The following is a 16,764-nucleotide window of genomic DNA, read 5'->3' as shown; positions in this document are numbered from 1 at the left end:
TTTTTTTTTCTTGGTGTGTGTCTTTCAGCAACACCAACTTAAAAGTCAGAGCCCCACGGCCCTTCTTTGCCTTCAAAACTGGCATGAGGTTCTTCAGTGAGAACTCGGCTGCTGGTTTTGAAGCAAAGCAAAACGCCACTCCCTTTTCCCAGCCGCAGGCTGTTCCCTGCTGACAGGAGCAGACACCAGCTCCGGCCAGCCAAGGAAGAAGATGTGACTTGAGGACACTCAGGGAGCAGATTTGTCGACTAAGAAGGTGCTATTTTTACAAAGTCACTTTACATTGCGAGACAACAAACGTTTACAGGGAGAGAAAGGTGCTTAGGCAGCATTTTGCAGAGTTGTGTGGGGAGGGCATCCCCTGGGCTGCAGGGAAGGGTTGGCTGCGGCCACAAGCTCAGCAGCAATTTCACATTGAAAGATGGGCTGGAGAGAAAATAAAATTTGCTCATGACCAAATTAAAAAGGCAGAATTATTCTAATTAAAGATGAATTTTAATTCAGGTAAGTGCTGGGGATTGAATTTCCAGTGTGGTGCCCATCTGTAGGGTCTGTCTGAAGGCCATGGGATCAGCAGAGCTGAAATCCAGGTCAGAGGTACAAATCCACACAGGAATCTGGGAAAGAGCACGTGCCTAAACACCTTTCTGGATGTAAGCCTTCATTACTACTGCCACCAAAACCATTGTACATAATGTGCCAAAGGTTTAAAGGAAATTCTCACTCTGAGTTTCTTGGGTTAGAAACTAGACTGAAATTTCATCATTTGATTCTAAATAGGCCAACTGGATCTTCTTTCTTTATTTTTATTGATTTTAAAGAATAATAATTTTTGAATCCACTGTGTTTCAGTAGTACTATTACTTTAAATTACCTTTTTAAAAAATAAGTTTTATAAAAATGCTTTAGCAACACAGCAGTATTCAGGATTCAAAGTGATCTTTTTGTGCCCTATCCTCTGCTGAGTTTCTCGCATCACAATCCCAGCATAAAACCAGTTGCCTTTCACTGAGTATGGCAGCACCTTTTCCTTGGAGCCTCTTTTCCATTCCCACAACAAATGTGCTACAAATGTTTGCAGGAATCACAAAAAGCAAAAAAGAAAGGGTTGAACTTGGTGAGGGATACAAGCAAAGAGTTTCAATCCTGAGAGCATGAGGAGCAACACTTTAAAAAATCTCATAGAAATCTGATGAACAATTAAGATCTGGGTGGGTTTTGTTCCCAAGTACTCTCTAAGGAAAAAAACCCAACACTTGATGTAACTTCTTTGTTTTAACATAAACAACGTGAGACACCATGAACAACTAATAGAATTTTTCCTTCTGCCATGCAATGCCCTCATTGGAAACAACACCTGGAATCACATGCAAGTACAATCCCTGCAGAGGAGGATGCTGTTGGGGTCTGCAGGAGCTGGTAGGAAAAAAAACCCCAAAGAAATACAGGCATACATAGGGATATATGTTGTCAGCTAATCCAAGATCATGTTCTCACTCAACCAGAAAGTCATGCAGAGGGACAAGGATGTAGAGTGCCTCAGAGAGGTGGTGTTGGGATGTCACTCCAGGATGGTAATGAGCCTCAGTTGAGTGGGAGGTGTTGGTGACACGAAGGTGAGGACAGCAGGGACAGACGGACGCTCACAGTCGTGACAGCAGGGGCAGGAGCTCTGCTCGTGCCAGGGGGAGGAAGGGAAAGGGAACTGTGGATTTGCAACCAGAGGCACAGACTAGGGGAAGCCACAACAGCCTATCAGGTTTAAATCTCAGGTTTAAATCAGGTTGTGATTTAATTCTAAGTCCACTCCAAGTGGCATCTATGAAAACAGATTTGATAGCAAAAAATTACCTTTCCAGGCTGACTGTGGGGAAGGTTTATAAATATTCAGGCTTTGACTTGAATTTAACAAAGGATAGAAAATGAGTTGATTTTTCTCTGTTGCCAGTCAAAAAATGAGAGTCCATGGTGGAGAAACTGGATGATGTTCACTGCTTTAGTGAGCTTTGCATTTTGGTTAAGTCCAACTGCCCAGCACTCAGCAGAGAAAGGCACAAGTACTGACCTTCAAAATGAGCTGCCATCAGCCTCCTTAGGATGCCAGGGGTTTAAGCTCCTGTTTGAAATGCTCTGGTTTGGGGTTTATTCCAGTTCTCTATTGTATTAAATCAGCACTTTAAAAAAAAATGTGGACTCATTACATTAGCAGTAACTCTAGATCAATAAAAAGTATCAGTTGTAAGGTCTTGTCATTGATTTTAAACTATGCTTGAGCCATTACTTCATTTTCCTCTCAGCTAGCCAGAATGAGTCGGACTAGCACAGACCCAGATCCATCTCTGCATCCAAACTCAACCAGTATCAGTGCTCATTCTTCTGAGAAGCTGTGGCCAGGAGAAAAAGGCTGTCTCCTGTTGGTAAATGAGGGGCTTTTTTTTAAATCAGGAGTTTGTGCTGAGCTTGTGGCATATGAGAACAACTGATTAAAACCAGGCAGGAGTGCCAGGAGTGAATGATGGCCTTTGTGACTATCACAGGGCTCCAGTCTGCTTGCTGCTGTGAGTAAGAGGCAGACAACAATTACTGGAGACATGAAGGAAAGGAAAATAAAACTGCATACGCAAAATTTACCATGACTAAAACAAAAAACAAGAGAAGGCCTGGCTCAAGCCTGGTTGGCCTCCAGAGATTCCAGAAAAAAACATTGCTAAAAGGTGAATTCAGCCCAGAGAATGCAGTTTCTAGAAGCAGAGAAACCTGGGTGTAAGGGAAACAAAACATCAGCCAGTGATCCTGTCATGGTGAGTAATCCCTCTTCTTTTCCTCATCCACAACCACGGTGCTAGACTTGGATGGGAGCCACTGCTGCTGTGATGGTGAGGACTGGAGTTACACCATCCCTGCAGCCACCACACAAGCACAGAAAAGCACAGGGCCTCAAATGAGTGAAGGGACAGTGGAGCCAGACTCACGTCTGTAACCTTTGCTGTCCTGCAGCATTCTGTTATAATCACCCATCTCTTCCTAATTCCCAGCCCTCTTCTCCCAGCCCTTTGCTGTTTGCCAGCTCAGCTCTGCTGCATTTTGGGAGCAAAGCAAAGCAGCCAGGCTGCCCCTCCGAGCTGGCTGATGATTCCCAAAGCAGCCTTTAAGGAACCTGCTCCACCCAGAGAGCCACAGGCCAGTCAAGGGCTCTGCAAACACCTTTCCTTCACTCTTCTGGGTGCTCTTCCCTCTGTGAGGTGCCCTCGTCTCTGAGTGTGCCAGGAAAGTCTCTTACAAAGCAGAATATGATAGAGATGATAATCTGGCTTGCTGTAGTTACATTACAGTCTAAAAATGAATGTGTTATTGCATTTATTGACTAAAGATCATTGGTTTAGTACATTAAGAAACCACAGCTTCTAAGGAGTTTCCTATTAATTTACCTACATTGAGTTTTCCATGATTACCTCATCGTGTGCTGTTATTTTGTTATGTGCATCCTAGATGAAGGCTTTTAGCACTCAGCCTGAGCTGCATCAAAGTGCTGGCATCTGCCCCAAGAGTTTGTGCAGTGGGGATTGGTGGCAGACACCCAAGGGTCCACAGAAACAAGACATCTGAATTATTTTTACCTCCCTTCACAGTTAACCCACAGTTCTACTAAAGCACAGGGTGTATAACACTACATTCAGGATGGATGCAGGTAACAAAGATGCTCTTGTAGCTACTCCAAAGTCCAAGGCTCCTTTTTGACTGGAAGAACCACAGTCTGTCATCCTTCTTTTCAGACTCTCCAACAGATTAAGAAGATATTGAGGTAACACTTTGTTTCATCCTCCCTTTCCCTTGCAGAACTCAAGACGTGGGAGATGAAATGAGGACCACAGTGGGAAGCAATTCAGTAGAAAACAGAAAAAAAATCACACTGGCTCTAGCAATTAAAAATCCATGCCTAGGAAGACATGCAAGGAAGACATTGAGATCAGAGTGGCTGATTTTCCAGAAAACAGAACTAGACACGAACAGATGAGAGGACAGATTATGAATAGCACTGCTCATTTTCATCTCTGCCAAAAACAACCTCAGTGTTAAGCAACTGAGAGGAGGCTTTCTCTGGGGAGAGCTCCCTGCTCACACTACACCTCCACACATAAAACAACCTCACCTGGCAAATGGAAACACCACAGAAGTCAGGATCATTTTTTCCAGCTAGACTGTTGACCAAATCTTTGCCATTTGTCTTGAAGTGCTGCCTGTGCAACTGATGATCACCCAATATTTACCCACACTTTTCAAGGCTAACTTTCAAGGAAGGCCATAGCACCACCAAATATGTAGCAAGAGGCTGACTCAGAAGTTCAGGCTATTTATCCAGATGTAAGGGATTTCCTACCATGAAGAAACTGCTTTTTATGAACCCTAGATCATGCCCCATTCCTCTTTGTTACCCATTCAGAGATGGGATTTACCACTCTACTTCTGAGCACCTGGTACACGCAAACCTCAGCCATGAGTCCTACCCTCTAGACTGACAGAGAATAAAAAGAGCCAGCAGGTCAAAAAATAGCAAGAAAAGAAAAGATACAGGTTGAAACAATTAATGAAGAAAATCAGAGATACATATACTGTTAGAGCTGCAGTTTTATACTTTCAAAGCTGTAGTTTGTTGGCTTTCTGAGGGATACAGAGACTGGTGATTTTGAGAATTAAAACGGACTCCAAAAAAGAGCATGCAAAAATCCGAGTTCACAAACATGCGGCATCACTCAGTGCCCTGCCACTCCTGGGCTGTCCACCTGCCTGGTTGTGGGGGCAAGGAGCTGGGGGGGTCCCCTGCCAGCATTCACAGCATGCAAACTCTGGGCAGTGGGAGATCAAGAAGGTGCATGTTTGCTGCTGAGGAGCAGGGGTGGGGGCAGAGACTCTTCTAGTGCAGGTGTGGAAAGTATTTATGCACAAGTAAGAGAAGATCTATGTGTCTGTGTATATGGCCGTGGGTGCACTAAGGGATGCTGGTTGGGAAGTCCCTGAAAACACCTAGCAGTTGTCAGCTGGATGAAAAAGATGCAAACCCTGCTCACAGAAAGCCCTGAGCTAAAGCTGTCTGTCCCCCTGGGGGTCTAGAAACAGAACCATTCACAAGGCCAATGTCAACGCTCAGGGGAGCCCTGTCCCCTACGTCTGGCGGGACAGGCTGAGATTAGTCCTTCTCTAGCTGCGTAGTAGAGGTGCTAGATAGGCAAGCTGTGGCTTCCAAAGGCCACCAAGCTAGGAAAGGTCAATTTGTCATGGTCAGAGAGCCAAAGGAATGGTGACTGAGCAGAGGCAGGAAGCTGGTATTTCTCATGCTACTAACTGGACTTTGCTGCACAGTGCAAGTCAATTTGCAAGGATTCCCTGGACCTTGAGGACGGATGGAGCCATAGGGAGGAAGGGATCTTTAAAAAAAAAAAATTAAAATTTTTCATTTTGATTTTTTTTGAAAATTTTCGATGATTTGTTTAACTTCATTTCCTGGCCTCCTCCCTTGCTGAGCAGACACTGGCTTGGCTGGCCCAGCCCAAATTCCCCATCCTCATCCCTTTGCTTCGTGCGCTCTGCACAACTGGCAGCCAGGGAAGGCTCTAATTTTGGGGCGGGCAGCAGGGAGGCTCTTCCACCTTTTTTTTACTCATCTAGTACCTCTATTAAGCAGAGAAGTGATCAGAACGGGTGGTAGCAGGGTAGAGGGAGAATGAGCCGTGCAGCTTTTGATTAGTTTCGTGCGACGCATTTCCCGTGGTACCTAGAGTTTCCTGAGCAGCATCCGCATAGTGACTCTCTGCACGGTTTGCTTTTACTGGAAATGAGGGGAGAGTAAAAATTAGACCTGGAAGCAAATGCCAGACAGGAAACTTTTGATTATGGACTCTGGGTTTAAAAGACAGGTGTTTTGAGGGCCGGGTTCATGACAGGATTGTTCTGTTTGAGTGTTCAGTGAGGAAAAATAAAAGGTAAATCAAAAATAGAGATGGTTTCTGAAATTGGTTTCACTGTGGTCAGTTAATTGAATCATTAGACATGAAGCATTCTGCTCATTGAGTTGGTGGTGTCAGTTTATCTAAAATTAACTACAGGAAGATTCTTCATCTTTGTACTGGAAACAAAAAAATGCTCTGTTCTTCCTCTAAATATATTTTTAAAAAGTAAGGTTTTTCAAATTGTGTAAACCATGGAAAGCCAAAATTTTAACTTGTTTTGTCAAATAATATCCAAAAAAGCTCAAATTTCTTCCTCTTTTTTTTCCCAAAAATAAACCCACTCACAAAAAGAGCTACTTTTTGATATGGAAAATACCATTACATTAAGCCTGGCATTGAAAAAAACAAAAAATAGATAAAAAAACAGGGTGTGGTGCAGTCCCTTATGGGAAGGGAGTTGAACACCTGTGTTCACACATCTGGTTTTCGTAATGATTTTCAGACAGGGCCTACCACTTCTGGGGAGTTGCTGACTTTGAGGAGGCACCACCACAGCTCCATCCCAAATGGCTGCTCAGGCACTGCCCTGCCAGGAGATCCCCACCAGGACCAGGGTCCTCCACGCCATGGAGCAGCCCTCTACCTGTGGAAGGGGAATGATGTGGCCCCATCACCCCACCAGGCCACCAACCACCAGCAGGCAGCTCTTGCTGAATTCAGGGGCAGAATGGAAAGGCTGAAGGGCATCAAATCCCAGTCTTATTTTACACTGAGGTGGGTAATCAGAGGAGCTGATGGGCACAGCATCCCATGCAAGCTCAGCTGACACCACCCTCTGCATCCTGGGGACTCCTCAGGTGTCCACAATGGGACCCTGCATCCCCAGGTAGCCCCAGGGGCTGGTGGTGCTACCAGGCCTGTCCTGGAGCTGGCGTGGGAGTGGGATATGAGCATGCAGAGCCTCAGGGAGACACATGGGGTTCTGTCCTCTCAGTCTCCTCTGCAGTCCCTCCAGAAAGATGCAGTTCCTTCCGTGCAAATAATCCGCTCCCCTAAAGGCAACTGATTATTTCCAGATTACTGTCAGTCCCAGCATGAGTCTCTGACACCAGTTAAATTGGTTAGATGGTTAGATGGCCAGGGTCAATCATGTGGCCCATGATTGACCCTGGTTTCCATGGGCAGTAGAGGTTTGGGACACCTTGGACATCCTTGGCTGGATGAGCAGGGGCCCACTGAGTCAACCAAAGGCATCCTCCAGTGCGTACAGAAGCCTTGATCACACCCCTGAAGAGAGATCTTGGGGTTGTGTGTATCTCAGACAGACATATACACACACTGAGAGAGAGAGATATACATACAGATAAACACACACGGTACAAGGACCCAGCCCAGCATTCACCCAGTACACAGCCAAGGTCCTGCTGAGCTCACTGGGGTCAAGGACAAAGCACAGCTGAAAACAACCTTCCAAAGAGGTTCCTCTCATCACCTACAGCACTGAACTCATGCTGGACAAAGTAATCTGAGTTTTAGCTTCCCACTTCCCTGGAATCCTTCTGTTTCTTTTTCTCTGATAAGAATGTGTTATTATGATCATTTGGTTCATTAATTTTTAGCTTCTCACCCAATTGTATTTTGGAAAATGCAAGAGGAAGAAATGTGGTTGTGGATGCCTTCAGATGTTTCTCAAACCATCTGTTAAAGAGCATCTGAAGCCCACATTTCATACAGAAGCCTCCATAGCCCTGGTGAACCATGTGTCTGTCTTTTTGACATTACAATCAAAGCAAAACAAACAGAAATGAGATGCCACAGCTAATTTTCAGCCTGATTAACAGAAGAGTAATCACCCCCCATTACCACTCTGATCTGCTGGCTTTCTGCAGCAGGAGGGGAAAAGCCCTAGCACAGAGCAGGCCCCCTTCCCTGGGGATAGGAGGGAGAGTGGATTTGTGTTTGGACCCTGCGTGGCAGCAGTGGGGTCTCAAGGGTGGGATGGGCAGCACAGCCAGCCTGGGGAGGGGCAGGGGGCAGCGCTTGGCTGGGGCAGGGACACAACACTCAAAGTGATGGGCAACAGGAGGATCTAAAAGCATTTGTTTTTTTAAAGGGAGGAAAATAAAAAGTGGGGAGGGGGTACATGGCATGTAGAAAAAGGCCAGCATCTCTTCTGCTCATCACAGCCAAGGCTCCACCTCTGGGGGAGGTGAGGCCCCCAGGCGAGGCAGCACAGAGCGTTCCCAGCACTCAGATGGGGATGCAGACAAGCTCGTCGTGGGAAAACAAAGCAGAAACCACAGAGAAAGGACATAACCTGTCTCTCAGATCAGCTGTCCCATTTTGTGCCAAGACTAAATCAAAAGCCACCCAAGAGGAATTCCAGGTGACCCCGAGCCTGTGCCACACTGACCCCATCACCTCCTCCTGTCCTCCCGGCCTGGGCCGCAGCTCTCCCAGTGCTGTGTGGGCAGAAATCAGCACGGCCACAGCAGCACTGGGGTCAGAGGGCAGGACCCCAGCAGCCACCCCTGTGCTCTGGCAGAATGCTTGGGATGCTCCCTGGCCTTGCAAGACAATGTTTATCCTGCACAGCATAATCCCATGTGCCATGCCAGCATCCCTTCTCTAAACTGAGATATAATAAGGTGAAAAATAGTGAAAAAGCTCTTTCTGTTCCATTTGCTGCAGGGGGTTTGAGTGTATCAGTTATGGAAAGAAGGATATAGGAAATCAGCCACTCCCTACACATCACTAAAACAGGAGGAAGATCCAGCTGCCTCCAGGTGTTAAGACTGTTTCCTTACAGCAATGGAAATGTAAAGTGGAAAATCCTTTCCCAGCTGAAGCAGTAAAAGTGTAGAGCTGGGGTCTGCTAAGAGAGACAATTCATCCCCAGGAGCTTCCTGAGTGAAGCATCACCAGCAAGTGGGTGATTAACTGTCAGGTGGGCAGAGAAACAGGATGAGTTCTCTTTTCTAAGGGCAGGATGACACACTGAGCATCACCGAGAGGCTGCTGGAAATTCGAGTGGGTGGAAGACTTGGGATGTGAATGTAAAAGACCCAGAAATTTTTTTGGGGAAAATAGGCAATTTGGGCCCCCTTGAATGCAAAATTCCTTCCTGAGGGCTGAGGCATTATCAGATGGAAGGAAAAGGACAGTGGGGACAGGTAGAATTGGTATTGCCATAACAAATCAGAAGGAAGGAGCTTTGGTGCTGCCATGGCAGCAGAACTGAAGGATATGGAATAAACTTTAAAGCTCTGCACAGCAGCTGCAGACCCTCAGCTTCAGCCCTCCTTGGGCTGGGGTTTAGCAACAAAACCCATCAGTGTCACAAGAGACAGATGCACCACAGGAGCAGGAAACAGCACTTGGAAATGGCACTGATGAAGGACCTATAAATAGTAAAAACTACTCTGAAAAAGCACAGGGAAGGACTATTTTTACTTCTTTCTGTGACATAAGGTTGAGAAAGTAGAAAATGATCAGGGAAAAACCTGCAACCTCTACGAAGAAATGTTGTACTCAACTTCAGGTGTCAAGTAAATAAATATGAACCCTGCAAGACAGGACTGAGATTAAAAATTAGAAATAAGGCTAGTGACTCAGAAATACAACTGTTTAGTCTGATTAGATTCCAGGGATGCTGGCTGGGGTAAGGGACTGTCAGACCTCAGATTTCCTTGGCTATGGAGCAGATGGGGCTGAACAGGGATTTTGTCTCATTGCACTTTAAGAAATGTGGATTTACCCTTTGATGCATCCAAAGTTTACTACTGGCTGAGGCAGGGCAGCAGAGCAACCAGACCCTGGGATTAAATTCTGACCCTCCTGATGCCACAGGCAGGTGGCCAAGATTTCAGCCTTGGTCTGCTCCCAGAGAGCTGCTCCCAAGTAATGCTCCCTGCTTTAATAATGCTGGATGGAGGCTGCCTTCACTCAAGCTGCACTTAAGCAAAAAAAAAAACAAAACAACAAAATCTGGATAGTTGAAACATGATCTTGGACATTTGGGTTATTTGGCAGGAAAGTAGATGGAGTGCTACAAAGGTTCTGCTTGCATAGAAAAGCTCAAATGAATGACAGGGAAAAAAAAAGGGGGTGGGGAGAGGGAGAAGGAAGGAAGGAAAGATAAAATTTTCCACCCTTTAGTCAGCAGTATATCTACCCAGATATCTTGGTTGGCTTTTATGCCAAGGATAAATTAGCTTCTGGCCTCTTATAAGCTAAGAGGCATGGCAGAGAGGTACATCTGCAGAATGCCAGGCTCTATCTGTACTTCTGAAAAATGTATTCATTGTTTACAAAATTTAGGCTGTAAGCTGTGTTTTGAGGAATGAGATGGAAGATCAGAAAGCCAAGCAGATGATCTCCACTGATCATCAGTTTGTGTCTCATCAGCCAAGAAAAAAAAAAAAAAGACATTCAGTTCCAGAACTATTCTTTAAAAGAACTGGAAAATACAGGACGAAAAAAATCCCAGAATTAAATACTTCTAAGTGGATGAAGAATGTCCTAAAAGTATCCCAAACACCAGCCCTGCTGCTTTCCCTGGGAAGTTGTGAACAGAGAAAAGCTCTACCACAAGTAAGATTTACAGCTGCCCTTGGAAGGTGCTCGCCACGACCCAGAGCGCGCTCTGCACCGTGGGCTGGAGGCGTGAAGGGAAGATGGAGCAGGGGATGTGCCTCCTCCCCAGGGAGTGGGGAGGACCAAGGGTGACTCTGCCATGCCAGCCTGTGCCGTGCCAGAGAGCCCTCCTGTGTCCCATGGAGAGCAGGTCCAGGCCGTGCCCTGCAGCGAGAGGAGCTCAGCAGGAGTTGCTAAGGCGGTGACGCAGTGATGGCTTCGTGTTCCCCACGTCACCTCTGCCCAGCACAGGTGACAGAGACACAGGCAAAGCCTCACCTGCCCTGGGCACACGTTGAGCCTGTGTTATACCGAGTTACTCAGCTCTAACCCCAGCACCAAAATAAAACAAAGAAGTGTAAACCAAAGCCCTGCTGTCACCCCCGTGAGTGTCTGCCAGCTCTGCCTGTGCTGCCACCACTCTCCACACCCCCCCAGCCTTGCTACCCTGCTCCAGCCCGAGGCAGACTGGAGAGAAGATATGATTTAAGGTCCAGCATACACGTAGATACATCGGACTGCACAGCACAGGAAAAGCACGGTAATACCTAGGAATGCTTCCCTCGATGGTGCCACGACATGGTACACACACTCACACACACAGAAATCTACAGGGAATGCATGGGGATGGCGTGTTGGCAGTGATACAGACCTTGGCGATGGTTCAGGCTGCTGCTCTTTCCTTTAAACAGAAGCAATAGTACATTAGCATGGTGTCAGGTGGCAAAAGATGTTGCTGCTTCACTGTTAAAACATAACGAAACGACAATACCAACAGTACAACTAAGTGGAAGTTGTGGACAGAAGAAAGGGAAAGGAGCACTTAATTCCTGGAGTTTCTGGCCCGGACAGAAGATCACTGGAGACTCACACAACCTCAGAGAAGACACATACAACGCACAGGGCTGAAGATTTCATCCCAACCCATCCTTGTGCCTACGCACCACTGAGACACCTGAGGGTTGTGTGATTTATGTGAGCACAGGAGGACTTCTGTGGGCTCAGAGAGCGGCCCCCTTCCTTTGGAAATGCACTGCCCTCATGTTTTGTACATGGGGAAGGGTTTGAATGGCTCCCATGACCTCGGTGCATTCGCTTTTCCTCCCTGGCCATTGGGACAGAGCTCATGTCAGATCTCCGAATGCACGGATTCATGCCAGGTGCTGGGATTGGACGTGGGTGGGAAGGAGCACAGACCCCTTCCCTGGCATCCTGACACCTCAGATGGGGTTTGTGCCTCCAGAGTCTTTGGCAGCTACTTTACCAAAGCAGTTGGCAAAGGCAGCATGGAGGGAGTGGGACACCACAGTCTGTGTTTGCAGTTTCGTATTGAGATCCGAAACTGGATTGCCCTGAAAAATCATTGAGGACAAAGTGAGCTGAATGCCTATGAAAGGGCAGCCAGGACACTGCAAGCCATGCTAAGGCCACACTGAAAAACACCCCTCACCTTCACCGAGCAGGCATTGTGGTGGTATTTCCCTCCAGCAATGAGGAAAAGCTGCTCTGATTCACAACTCCTACACTGGGGAATGGTGTTTAGTGGGGGCCCCAACCAGCCCTGCCCCTGCAGCCCCCCAGAGAGGGAGCAGACAGTGTTTTCTCAGCAGATACAGCTCTGGCTAACACAGGTGTCCTCTGAGTGTGATGCTGCACCAGCCCTGGCCCTGCTGCTGCTCAGCAGTGACCACTGAGACCTGCACAGAGCCCGACCCTTCTCCCTCAGCTAAAGGCAGCAGCCTGGAGACACTAACAAAAATCTCCTTCCCTCCACCACTGCTTCTTGCTCAGAAAAGCTTGGAAGCCCAGCCTCAGTCACTAGCTCAAGTACTCACATTTTAAACTCTTCAGGCTGACCCAAGGGTGTATATTCTTTGTGGAGGCACACAGCCCAGGCCAGGCTCCATCCCACACCCCCCAGCTAGCCCTGATGCCCACTGGCACCTCTCCATCCCTCCCAGGGTCTGCACACTCCCCATTCACCAACAGGGCAGCCTGGAGTGCTCAGAAACCCCAGGAATTACCCCTCCCAAGCAGAGGGTGAAGGTGCAGGACTCCTGCCCTTCTGGGGGGTTCCTGTAAACCCTTCCACAGCCAATTTATCAAAAATGTCTCACTGCTGCAACCTTGCCCGCTGTCACTGGAGGGAACAGAGAATGAATTAACACATCATGGGCCTGAGTGTCCTCTGAGTGTGGTGAGGAGCAGAAAGGTCAGAGGAAAACTGGGATCACTACCTCCATCAGCCCCTTTGAGAATATGGCTTTGAGTTGTCAGTCAAGCACCGTGACATTGCTCCAGAGCCAAGTTAGGCTGAAGGAATTCATGTAGAGCATGGGAGAGGGGCAGGGAGGAGGTCACTGAGTGACCCATGTGGGACCAGCTGTCAAACCTCTTTCATCTTCAAGGAAGTCCATATGCAAAAGGCAGGAAGGAAAAAAGGAAAAAAGGAAAAAAAAAAGAAAAATATTGCAAAGTGTGTGCGTTCCAAACTCTCTTAACTCTGCTGCTAACCTGAATGTCAGTCCTGACTTGCTCTTCAGGTTCCTCAGGAGCTCCAGCTGGTTCAGAGGAGGGATGAGTCTAGAGGGAGAAAACAACAGGCATTAATATCCAGACAGAGCTGATTCCAGAGCCTCCTGTCTCGGCAACTTCCCCTGCTGCCCCATCCTTTCAACCAGAACCAGCTTTGTGCCACCAACTGCAGCTGGGGGACAGCTCAGGAAGGATGGAGAGGGTTTGGCTGCTACTTCCAACAGTGTCCTGAGGCAGAGCAGTGGGGTAAGAGAGAGAAAGTGACAGCAAGAGAGAGAGAGAAACTTGTCTGCACCACTGGATTTTGAACCTCCCCAAAACCAAGCAGCTGCCAGGGTTCCTGGGCAGCCCGGTGGTGTTTTGGCAGAGCTGTGGTCTGGCAGGTTGGTGTTGCTGAATGGAGAGAAACTCCAGCTTTGGGGGGAAATAAGAAAACTCAACCCTGCTGCTCTTGGGAATGACGGAAGGCATGGGAAGGAGAAGCAGAGAAAACAAGAACCTGGGACTGGGAGCATCCCAGGAGAAAAAGCAGTGTGCTCCAGAGTCAAGTTTAACCAATTCCCTACTCTCCATGTCAGGTTTTGCCCTAAAATGAGACAAAATCTTGTGTCACTGCCTTCCAGAAACCATAGGAATTCCTTCCCTTCTCAGTTCAAGGAAAAAAAAAAAGAATCTGACAATGGGAATCCTGGTAAGAATTAAAAATCCAATGAACAAACATTCTGTGTCCTATCCTACTTTTGTGCTTAAAAGCCATGGAATCAGCTCCACATCCATTTTTGGGTTCTTCCCTGTTAACCTGGGAATAAATATTGCTTGGTCCATAAATATTTAATATTGATATTCCCAGCCAGGTTTTCAACCAGGAGAAACATAGGATGGAGGTGTCAGGGGGAGACTGTAAGGAATGAGGCTTCTATTAAAATAAAGGGAGAGATATTCATGCTCACATTTTGTCAGTCATGATGAGACCAGTAGTTTCCCACTTTAACTAAAAAAAAAAATCCAACTCAACTGGAAAAGCCTCTTCTCTGCAGGCACAAAACTTATCCTCAAAACCACAGTGGTTCAGCAGAGATTTTGCGTTCACAAGATTGAGGCAATCAGAAAATTTTCCAATTCTAAGTATGGAGAAAAGAATAAAAATAGGCCTGAAAAATTTTGGCTCAGCTCCTCAGTCGCTTCCATCCAGAGAAAAGCACATCCTGATCTGCTGATTTAATGATCCTCTTCATTCCAGACATCAGGAAGAAGCTGACCTTGATGCAGTGGAGCTGTGCATGAGTGCTGGGCTGTCACCTCCCTTCAGTTGGGTTTGGAGATGCATTCCAGGTTGGCAGAGGTGGTGCATAAATCCAGCACAGGGTGTACTCAGCAGGTGCACAGCTCTTCTTTGGTGAATTAATTCCCCAGGGAGGTCCATACCCAGCAGAACACAGGAAAATCACCCCATTTTCTCCAGCTGGGATTGCAAACCCCAGGCTCTCACTGGAGGAAGTCTCAGCTGAGGAGCTCACTAGCTCAAAAGACTGGAGGATTCAGGATTCCAAAAGGAATGACTTCTTTTGCATCAGCCCATGGTCTGCAGTGGCACCCACCTCTTGGCCCATCACAGATGCTTCCATGAGGAAGTACAGACACACAACAAACACAGAAATTCACCATTTCTGTGGTTGGTTCATGGGCCTGGTACACATGAGGTGGAAACAACCAGTGTTTTAATGAAATAATTATTATTAAAAATGAATGAAAACATATACTTGACCTGAAATTTAATCTCAACTAAGTGCTCAGCCTAACCTGTCACTGCAAGAGCAGCTTGTGGTGCAGCTACTGCACCACACCATTTCTCCAGAACCTTAAAAAAAACCAAAAAAAGGCAGAACTCTGCACAGCTCTTGAACTGAGCTTTGCTGTGGAATGCTGGGTGCACAGGGCACGGGGGGCACAGGTGCCAGGTGCAGGAGGAACCTCTGGCTGGGGCTCCTCATGTTTTCTCTCTCTCCTCCTGGTCCGGGTGTCACTGGTTAGCAAGGGAAGCACGTTCCGGTTAGGGGGGAGCTGGCTGAGGAGTCTGCACACCACGGGACACACACAGCTCATGCCACCCACCACAGCAACACCTGTGAGCTGCTGCAGGTCCCCCCAGCTGCCTCCACCACCCCTCCCAGTACAGCACAGAGAAAGGCCACGCTAACTCCAGGCGCCGGCTCCCGTATCCGCAGGGAAAGGAGGATCCGCTGTTCCTGGGAGCACAGAGAACTGTTCAAGCATCAGGGGGCAGGAGGGAGGTCATGCCTCGGGCCAGGACACCACCAGAACCCCACGACACGAGGAGGGCAGCAGCACACGACACGGTGGGAGCTACATGGACACACCACGACACGCTCACGGGCGCCACGATGATTTTTTGGAACAGTCCCAGGACGAACAGTTAAGGAGATGGTGACAAGGAGAATGGTGCTGGAATGGGATGGGAACCTAAATGAGCCTCCCTGCAGTGCTGGAGTTTCTATGAGCAGCCAATTTGTGCCCTAACCGTGACTTTATGTCTCCAACTGAAGCTATTTTTCATGACTGGGAACATTTGTGAAGCTTATAAAATACTTCATTACGACAAATGGAACAGAAGTGGCACATTCTTATTCCTCTGCCAGTAGTAAAAAATTGTCTGATTCTCAAAACAGGCTGTTGTTCAGCACAACAAGAAAATATATTCTTAATATTATACTTGCAGTTCATTGATGCAATTTGCTATAAATTAAGCACACAGAGCAGTAAGTGTGATTTACTAAGGCTGTAAAACTTGCATCTGTGAAAAGTGGAACTGGGTTTCGAAATCAGACACTAAATCACATCAGCTCTAGTGGCATTATGGCATCGAGGGAGGATTTAAACTGCTCTAAGAACAGAGCTTGTCCTGCAGTCTTGAAATGAAAGTCATTTATTCCCTATCTTAAAATATTAACTTGACTACACCTTCGCATACCCATCTCATATAAAATACTCCTGTGATTTGCAAATCTACTCCTTTCTGCAGAACCCGAGATAATATTATTTATCATAAATCTTACATAGCCATATCCAGGACTTTGCATTTGGATTGATCCCAAAAGGTTAAGTCCCAGATTGAATAACTGTGGCTAATAACTGCTTAGCTCTAGGTGGGTCTTGGAACTAAAAACTGAAATGGAAAAGTCCTAATTAGATGAAGCATTCTTTCACCAAAAAATCAGTTTTACTGGATTACTCAAAGAAATGAATGATCATATCAGTTTAGCATCCCAGATCTTTCTCTTCTCCAGGTTTTACCCTCAAAAGCAGGCAGAGCTGCTCTGGTGGTTTTATTCTGTGCTACCACTGATGTGCCCTGTGGTACCACCACACCAGAAAACTCAAAGCCAGGTGGGCACAACTCCTGCAGCTCAGAGCCAGATAAATGACAGAATGAAGGATGGGAGAAGAGGGCTGGAGAGAGGGAACACACGGGAGTGGGGGCAGAGGGCAATGGAAGATGAATGGGGATGTTTTCTTGTTAAGCATTGCATGGATTGGGGAAGGTTGGAAAGACCATCAAGAAATCATCCTTAACAAAGCAAGCTTATCAAGCACGCTCCCCTTCTCCTTCCTGACATCATCATTTTGGCAG

At 47.0% G+C, this 16,764-nt stretch overlaps 1 protein-coding gene across 4 annotated transcripts in view; it reads right to left on the bottom strand.

Annotated features, from left to right (window-relative positions):
* Nucleotides 1-16,764, bottom strand: part of KCNQ2 (potassium voltage-gated channel subfamily Q member 2) — a 75,043-nt gene that overhangs the window by 22,916 nt on the left and 35,363 nt on the right. For 3 of the 4 annotated variants that reach the window (XM_066561590.1, XM_066561593.1, XM_066561592.1), the window contains 2 exons: nt 13,095-13,163; nt 11,233-11,262 (listed from right to left, as the gene is read on the bottom strand). In XM_066561590.1, coding sequence (XP_066417687.1) covers nt 11,233-11,262; nt 13,095-13,163 — 99 coding nt within the window. Of the gene's footprint in view, nt 1-5,770; nt 5,825-11,232; nt 11,263-13,094; nt 13,164-16,764 lie in introns of all 4 variants that reach the window. The other variant, XM_066561589.1, reaches the window with a different exon arrangement.

This window comes from Molothrus aeneus, chromosome 17 (assembly GCF_037042795.1).
Source record: "Molothrus aeneus isolate 106 chromosome 17, BPBGC_Maene_1.0, whole genome shotgun sequence".
NCBI classification, from domain to species: Eukaryota; Metazoa; Chordata; class Aves; order Passeriformes; family Icteridae; genus Molothrus; species Molothrus aeneus.
Note: the sequence above shows the minus strand (reverse complement) of the source record. Positions and strands in the feature narration are given on the sequence as shown.